This window comes from Salminus brasiliensis, chromosome 19 (genome assembly GCF_030463535.1).
Source record: "Salminus brasiliensis chromosome 19, fSalBra1.hap2, whole genome shotgun sequence".
Classification (NCBI taxonomy): domain Eukaryota; kingdom Metazoa; phylum Chordata; class Actinopteri; order Characiformes; family Bryconidae; genus Salminus; species Salminus brasiliensis.
The window spans coordinates 2,309,429-2,318,522 of record NC_132896.1 but is presented as its reverse complement, the minus strand read 5'-3'; the positions used below and the strand labels follow the sequence as shown (position 1 = coordinate 2,318,522).

The 9,094-nt window shown below is 48.9% G+C and overlaps 1 protein-coding gene across 1 annotated transcript; it reads right to left on the bottom strand.

Moving 5' to 3' along the window:
* Positions 1–75: 75 nt before the first annotated feature.
* Positions 76–2,338, bottom strand: LOC140541515 (junctophilin-3-like). The gene is given in 3 exon segments (XM_072664182.1): positions 76–147; positions 262–561; positions 563–2,338. Coding segments are annotated over 3 exon segments (453 nt in total). The 5' UTR covers positions 644–2,338.
* Between the last annotated feature and the right edge of the window lie 6,756 nt (positions 2,339–9,094).

The window sequence follows — 9,094 nt, the reverse complement described above, 5'->3', positions numbered from 1 at the left end:
TAACTCAGGAAGGTCTTGTTGATTAGCTGATTAGCTGGATCTGGTGGGTTGGGAGCAGGGTAAACACTAAAATGTTTAAAAGGGCAGGACATCCTCCAGGACCAGGGCTGGGAACCACTGCCCTACAGCGCCCGCACTAAAGAGCCACTGAAATGTAAAAGATATGAGTGAGTTTGATAAATACGGTAAACCGTTTTTCCTAGGACCACAGGTTCAAGCCAGGAACCGGTTAGGAACCATTAGGAACTTTTAAGGTCTCACCTCATCCGAGTAGGTCTCCGTGCCGTAACCGTCCTGCAGCCCATTGTTCCAGGTGCCCTCGTATTTCCCGCTGGCCCCGTGCTCTCCCGGACCCCGTATCGCCCTTAAATCCGTGCGTCACTCGCCCTTGTACACCCACTTGCCCTTGTTCTCCAGGCCAATGCCGTGGCGCTTGCCCTGCGCCCACGTGCCCTGGTAGGTGTTGCCGCTGGGCCAGGTGTAGACGCCCAGCACCTCGAAGCCATGGCTCCAGGAGCCGGCGTACTCCCCCTGGCCTTTGGGGCCCGTGCAGATGCCGTGGGCCGTGGGCCTTGCCTTCCTCCCACCCTCCGCAGTAGGACCCCCCATCATCAAAGTTGAACCTGCCCCAGTGGACATGCATGAAATAGGTTTTGGCAAATACCTCAAACCTCAAAACGAAAAGAAAGAAAAGAAAAGCGAGGGGGAGAGCGCAAAAGAAACCAGGTTGGGATGAGGGGAGAAGGTCCAGGCGTTGGTGATCGGGGGTGATCAGGGGTGATCTGGGGTGATCGGGGGTGATCTGGGGTCGGGGAACTAAAATGAAAGCTCTCGTTCAACAGTTGCAGAAAACAGTAACAGTAGTTAACCAAACAATACTGTCAAAACAAAGGAAAGGGGGGGTGAAGAAGTGAACGGGAGAGGTGTGGAGATGTGGTGGTGGGAGGTCTGGAGGTCTGGAGGTTTGGAGAGGGGGGGTGGATGTAATGAGGAAAACACTGAAATGAAAGCTCCTGCTCAACTGTTGCTAAAACAGCAAGAACCTCAAAGAAAAGAGAGGCTTAAAGAAAGAAACTGGATCTGGATGGGTTGCAGGTACGGGGGGCAAAGGGAGGTTGGGGGGGGGTTCAGGAGAGGGGAAGAGAAAAGAATGAAGACTCCCAGACGAAAGCTCACGTCCAACAGTTGCAGAAAACAACAAGAAGAAACCTCCAAAAAAAAGAGGCCAAAAAGAGGCTAAAAGAAAGAGACCCGAGGTTGTGAGGGATCTGGAAGGGGGTTCCAGGTATCGGGGCAGGTCCTGGAGGGTAAGGCAGGTTTCAGGAAGGGGGAAAAGAAGAAGGAAGACGCTGAAACCAAAGATCCCGTCCAACAGTTGCAGGATACAACCAGAAGAATCTCCGGGAGAAAAAACAAAGAGGCTGAAAGAAAGAAAGACAGAGAAGGTTCCAGGCCGGCGGAGACCCAGCAGGACAACGCACGCTTCCTCACACCATCCTTCTCCCAGAGCGGCGCTTGTTATTCATTCCTGAGCCGGTCTCCTGCGGCCGCCTCTTGGAGACAGAGGAAGGCCCTGCGGCAGCCATGCGTCTTCTCCGGCGTCACACCGGCGCGCCCCGGAGGTTTCGGCCCAATCCAAACACACGCAGGCGCGAGGGCTCAGAGCCTCCAGGCCCCACCTAGAAACCTGCAATTCCACCCAGAGGACTGTTCAGGCAGCGCTTCAGGCTGCGTTTACGCCTCTACACATGCCGCGGCTCTTCTGGCAGGAGCCAACCTCCCCCCGCCTGCCATCCCGACATGCTGCGGATGCAAACGGATGCTGACGGAGAGAGAGAGAGGGAAGGGGGGGAAAAAGGGGGGGGAAAGACCCACGGAGAGCGTGATCGTGCAAAAGCTTGGTCGGAAAGGTCTGCCTGGTGCCTGGTCTCCGAATGAAAACAGCCAGGCAGAAATCCAATGAGATAAATCCCTTCACTCTCTCTCTCTCTCTCTCTCTCGCTGTCTCTCTCTCAGTCTCTTCCTCTCGCTCCTTTCCTCCTCCTCCTCCTCTGCACTCTTTTAGGTCGACATCAGAATCCCGTGCCGCCGCGGGAGTGTGTGTATGGGTGAGGGATCCGGATTCGTGGCCCTGGTTTCAGCCCGTCCCCCCCCGCCGATCCTCGCCTGGTTTTCATGTATCACTGCTTATCTCTGTTTTCCCTCTGCTGTCGTCTTATTCCCCCTCTCCTGACCGCACGCTCGTCTCTCTCTCTCTCTCTCTCTCTCTCTCTCTCTCTCCCTATCTATCTCTCTCTGTGGTGTCTCTCAAATCTGCTCATTACAGGAGGACTGTTCCAACGCAGCCAAACACACACACACACCCCTCCCCCTCGCACGCACTGATTCTCTACCTCCACTTAAAGCGACAGAATCTGTGCTAACACACACACACACACACACACACACACACACTATCTCTCTCTCTCTCTCCATCTCCTATTCTCTCTCTCTCTCTCTCTTTCCTTTTTACTATTCTCTCTCTCTCTCTCTCTCTCTCTCTCTCTCTCTCTCGCTCTCTCCTTCCTCTATTCTCTCTCGCTCTCTCTCTCTCTCTCGCTCTCTCCTTCCTCTATTCTCTCTCGCTCTCTCTCCATCTCCTATTCTCTCTCTCTCTCTCTCCTTCCTCTATTCTCTCTCTCTTCTCTCTCTCTCTCTCTTCCTCTATTCTCTCTCTCTCTCCTTCCTCTATTCTCTCTCGCTCTCTCCTTCCTCTATTCTCTCTCTCGCTCTCTCTCCATCTCCAATTCTCTCTCTCTCCTTCCTCTATTCTCTCTCTCTCTCTCTCTTCTTTCTACTATTCTCTCTCTCTCTCTCTCTCTTTCTACTATTCTCTCTCTCTCTCTTCTTTCTACTATTCTGTCTCTCTCTCTCTCTCTCTCTCTCCTTCCTCTATTCTCTCTCTCGCTCTCTCTTTCCTTTCTACTATTCTCTCTCTCTCTCTCTCTCTCTTCTTTCTACTATTCTCTCTCTCTCTCTCTGCTTTCCCTCTATTCTCTCTCTCGCCTCTCTCTTTCCTTTCTACTATTCTCTCTCTCTCTCTCTCTCTCTCTCTTCTTTCTACTATTCTCTCTCTCTCTCTGCTTTCTACTATTCTCTCTCTCTCTCTCTCTCTCTCTCTCTTTCCTTTCTCTACTATTCTCTCTCTCTCTCTCTCTCTCTCTCTTTCCTTTCTACTATTCTCTCTCTCTCTCTCTCTCTCTCTCTCTCTCTCTTTCCTTTCTACTATTCTCTCTCTCTCTCTCTCTCTCTCTCTTTCCTTTCTACTATTCTCTCTCTCTCGCTCTCTCTCTCTCTCTCTCTCTCTCTCTCTTTCCTTTCTACTATTCTCTCTCTCTCTCTCTCTCTCTCTCTTTCCTTTCTACTATTCTCTCCACATAAAGGGAGAGAATCTGTGTAAATACACACACTATCTCTCTTTCTCTCTATTTGTCTAAGATTTGAGATTAGTAATCTCTTATCTCTCTCTCTGTCTCTCTCTCTCTCTCTCTCTCTCTCTCTCTCTCTCTGTCTCTCTCTCTTTCTCTCTCTCTCTGCTGTCTGCCCCCCCATCTCTCTCTCCACTTCAAAAGAGAAAAATCTATGTTAACACACACAGTCTATTAATCACGCTTTCTCTCTCTTGCCACACACACACACACACACACACACACACAGGTATGTGCACACATTCAGCACTACACATACAATTTATACTGTACTGTATATCTCTCTCGCTCATTCCCTCTCTCTTTCTCTCGCTCTCTATTTAAAGAGACAGGCACTGTTATAACACACCCTTCTCTCTCTCCCTTTTACTCTCTCTATCTCGCTCGCCCTCATCTTCCTTCTCTCTCTTTTCTTTTTCTCTCTTAAAGAGACAGACACTCTCTATCGCTCAGTGCCCCCCCCCCCCTCTCTCTCTCTGTACCCCAGGGGAGCAGATATTGCAGATTGCTTTTCCTAATTGCCCAGCTTATACAGCCCCCGAACGCGCCTCTCTCCACAGCTCTGACGCTCCACACGCGCAGAATTAAGGCATCAGCTAATGATAGCCTATCACACGAGACGCTGCGTTAACTGTCTGTGTGCAGGTGTGGCGAGCGGCCTGCCTCGCGCACTACAGCAGCTCATTAATACGACAGCGCCGGTCTTTAATATCAGGCCTTTTTATTAGGAGGTCCTGTGAATCCTGTCCTGGTCTGTTGCCAGAATCAACATGATCATATATCAACCCCCATCATTTTAGGATCAGATTTTCATTGGTTCCAGAGGCCATATATCTAGGAACGTCCAATCTGATCCCGGATCAGACATATTTAATGGATCAAGCGTTTTCCGATCCTTTGTTTTCGCCGCTGAGCCTTAGTGCTGAAACTCCACAGAAGGACATTCTTCCCAGCCTGCACCATTGAGGACATCAGCATCTGTAATAGTAGGCTAAGGGCTAATGCTAAAGCCTGTTTAGTGCTTCAGTGATCAGACTTTAGAACCACCTGTCTAATATTGAGCAGGTCCCCTTGTCCTGCCACAACAGCTCTGACCCATCGAGGCACGGACTCCACAATACCTCTGAAGGTGTCCTGCTGTGGGTATCTGAGCACCAGGGCTAACGTGAGCAGCAGAAGTCCTGTAAGTTGTGAGGTGGACGTCATTTTTCTCTAATAACAGTAAAATAGTGCAGTAAATAATCAACTTTTAAAAAAACCCAATAACAAATACATTCAGGAGAGCGGCTGAGTGGGATTTTGTCTGCAGTGCCATATGAAAGATCAGGTGTACGTGTGCGAGTGTGTTTATCTGGTCAATTACAGCAGATCAGCGACGTCTTTGAGTGTAAAAATACTCTAAGACTCTCGGCTCCCCGCTGGAGCTGAGACACAACAGAGCCCACTGAAACACTGACCCAGGATCAGCATTTCCATTTTATCCTGGTAATGCAATTAGACCAACGACAGACCACTGAGCCTCTGCTGTTACTGTCGTCAGCGGCCCTGCCCAAATAAGGAGTTCCAGGGCTGTTTTTCTCAACTGTGATTTTGAAAATGTAGGTATTGTGATATACACTGAGGAGGCGGAGCTACAGTCTCTCATTAGAGTGAATATTAATAACGCTCTAAATGTAGGTACTGTGATATACACTGAGGAGGAGGAGCTACAGTCTCTCATTAGGGTGACTATTAATAACGCTCTAAATGTAGGTATTGTGATATACACTGAGGAGGCGGAGCTACAGCCTCTCATTAGGGTGAATATATATTAATAACGCTCTAAATGTAGGTATTGTGATATACACTGAGGAGGCGGAGCTACAGTCTCTCATTAGGGTGAATATTAATAACGCTCTAAATGTAGGTATTATGATATACACTGAGGAGGCGGAGCTACAGTCTCTCATTAGAGTGAATATTAATAACGCTCTAAATGTAGGTATTGTGATATACACTGAGGAGGAGAGCTACAGTCTCTTATTAGGGTGAATATTAATAACGCTCTAAATGTAGGTATTGTGATATACACTGAGGAGGAGGAGCTACCAGTCTCTCATTAGGGTGAATATTAATAACGCTCTAAATGTAGGTATTGTGATATACACTGAGGAGGCGGAGCTACAGTCTCTCATTTAGGGTGAATATTAATAATGCTCTAAATGTAGGTATAGGTAGGGGGCGTGGATAGGTCAATTAATCGTAAATCAGCACTTTTGCCACACACACACCACACACACTCTCTCTCTCTCTCTCACACACAGAGGCCTAATTCACATTCACACAGCCAAACATGGCTGTTGGCTAGCAGAGCTGCTTTAGCTGAATCTCGCCCCTTCAGCTCCAGCCTGCTGTTCACTTGATTAGCATTAGTGCAGGACGGGGGAGTTTATGAGCACGGCTAGGCATGCAGAGCGTGGGAGTGAGAGAGAGAGAGAGAGGAGAGAGAGAGAGAGAGAGAGAGAGGAGAGAGAGACAGAGAGAGAGAGAGAGAGAGAGAGAGAGACAGAGAGACAGGAGAGACAGAGAGAGAGAGAGAGAGAGAGAGAGACAGAGAGAGAGAGAGAGAGAGAGAGAGAGAGAGAGAGAGAGACAGAGAGAGAGGAGAGAGAGAGAGAGAGAGAGAGAGACAGAGTAGAGAGAGAGAGAGAGAGAGACAGAGAGACAGAGAGACAGAGAGAGAGAGGAGAGAGAGAGAGAGACAGAGAGAGAGAGAGAGAGAGAGAGAGAGAGACAGAGAGAGAGAGAGAGAGAGAGAAAATGCAGAGGAGGTTGTGAAGCACGACAGGTGTCTCCTTAGGAAGGAAGCGTTTTTGTTAAGCTCTCTTGTAAACACATGAACACAGGAAATGAGGTTGTTTGATTATGAAGGTCCAAATACTGAGGCTAATGAAGGGGGTGGGGTTCATGTGTGGGGGGTTCATGTGTGGGTTTAGGGTCTGTGGGCCGAACCGATATAAACATATCGGTACACTATATGTCTAAAATATTTGTGGACACCCATTCTAATGAATGCATTCATCTACTGTAAGTTCAATTGCTGGACACAGATGTGCAAATGCACACACACAGCTTGTCTAGTCCCTGTAGAGAAGAAGTACTGCCAATAGAATAGGACTCCCTCTCTGGAGCAGATCAATAATCCTATCCCCCCCGACTGTTCCATTGGTTTAAAATCGTGCACGCTATTAATTGTCCAATTCTCGCGGCCTATTATACCTATAAGCTAGATTAAAAAATAAATAAAATTACTGATCATTACTGAGAAGTTTTTATCTGGATAAAGCGTCGCTATTTAACTTTCTTTATTAATGTGAATCACTTATTAGCATAAAGTTCAAAGAATATAATATTGTCGTTGCTACGCTGGCATATAAAGATGATACCAACAGGTAAAGCTAGCTGTTGTGCACTCGCTATCTGCTATCGAGCTAACCTTGTGCAAGATCAGCAGATAATTAGGATCCAAATAAAAATTAATGTATAATATATAAAATTATTTAATTGTATATGTGTATTATTTTATATATATAAAGAATATATAAAATGATTAAGCAATTAAAAAAAACTACCACTAGATAAAACACACTGTGAAGGGGGCTGGCTAAACAGTAGCATGCTAGCTAATACAATCAAAAGGTGGATCAGTTTGACTGGCGAACACACTGGTGGTAGCGCCCTGAAGTGGGGCTAGGCCACATTGGGGATAGCGCCGTGGTGTGGGCCTAGGCCACATTGGGATAGCCTCCTGGTGTGGGGCTAGGCCACACTGGTCGTAGCCTCCTGGTGTTGGGCTAGGCCACACTGTCGTAGCCTCCTGGTGTGGGGCTAGGCCACACTGGTGGTAGCGCCCTGGTGTGGGGCTAGGCCACACTGGTGGTAGCGCCCTGGAGTGGGGCTAGGCCACACTGGTGGTAGCGCCCTGGTGTGGGGCTAGGCCACACTGGTGGTAGCGCCCTGGAGTAGGGCTAGGCCACACTGGTCATAGCCCCTGGTGTTGGGCTAGGCCACACTGGTCGTAGCCTCCTGGTGTGGGGCTAGGCCACACTGGGGATAGCGCCGTGGTGTGGGGCTAGGCCACATTGGGATAGCCTCCTGGTGTGGGGCTAGGCCACACTGGTCGTAGCCTCCTGGTGTGGGGCTAGGCCACACTGGTCGTAGCCTCCTGGTGTGGGGCTAGGCCACACTGGTGGTAGCGCCCTGGTGTGGGGCTAGGCCACACTGGTGGTAGCGCCCTGGAGTGGGGCTAGGCCACACTGGTGGTAGCGCCCTGGTGTGGGGCTAGGCCACACTGGTGGTAGCGCCCTGGAGTAGGGCTAGGCCACACTGGTCATAGCCCCTGGTGTTGGGCTAGGCCACACTGGTCGTAGCCTCCTGGTGTGGGGCTAGGCCACACTGGGGATAGCGCCGTGGTGTGGGGCTAGGCCACATTGGGATAGCCTCCTGGTGTGGGGCTAGGCCACACTGGTCGTAGCCTCCTGGTGTTGGGCTAGGCCACACTGGTCATAGCCCCTGGTGTTGGGCTAGGCCACACTGGTCGTAGCCTCCTGGTGTGGGGCTAGGCCACACTGGGGATAGCGCCGTGGTGTGGGGCTAGGCCACATTGGGATAGCCTCCTGGTGTGGGGCTAGGCCACACTGGTCGTAGCCTCCTGGTGTGGGGCTAGGCCACACTGGTCGTAGCCTCCTGGTGTGGGGCTAGGCCACACTGGTCGTAGCCTCCTGGTGTGGGGCTAGGCCACACTGGTCGTAGCCTCCTGGTGTGGGGCTAGGCCGTGCCGTTAATGCATGCTGACTGACACCTGTTCCATGTTTTATATAGAAACATCTGGCATCAGAGGAATTTAGTCTTTTATATCATATACAGATCTGAGGAAGCAGATGCTTAATCTGAGCAGAAACACGATCTAACAGGATTAAAAAAGGTCCGTTTTGAAGATGACGTGGCACTAATAGCACTAAGCTGCCACTGCTGGGCTCTTGATTGAGCCGCTAACCCTCTCTGCTCCTGGGGACACCATAGCATGGCTGAACCCGCTCGTCGACCCTGGCTTTCTAAGATGGATTGATAGACAGATGATGAGAAGAATTTTACTGGGACAATAAAGGCACAATTATTAACCTCGACCCAAAATTTTAACACATCCAGTCCTCTGGTCTTAACCCCAGACCTGGTCCTCACCCTAATCCTAAAATCTGTATTCTGGTTCAACCGGCACTGCTTTAGGTAGTCGGCCTTAATGTAGCCTTTTAAACTCAACACACTTCAACAAGATCAAACTGCACCCTCTAGTGATTTACTACAGTGTTTGGTTAAGAGAGGTCTAATAGTACCCTCTAGTGGTAAGGCATGAACGGTGCAGTGTATCACAAAAAAAAACAACAACAAAAAAACAAATAAGCTCTACACAATATCAACACTCAGCCTTTAATTTTCCTAAAAGTAATAATTCATTCAGATAATAATAATAATAATAATAATAATAATAATAATAATAATAATAAAGCTGGAAAATGCTGTTTTAATAAAAATTATTTAAACTTTGCAGAGGACAGACGTGTATATATGGGGTGCATATGTTTTAGAGC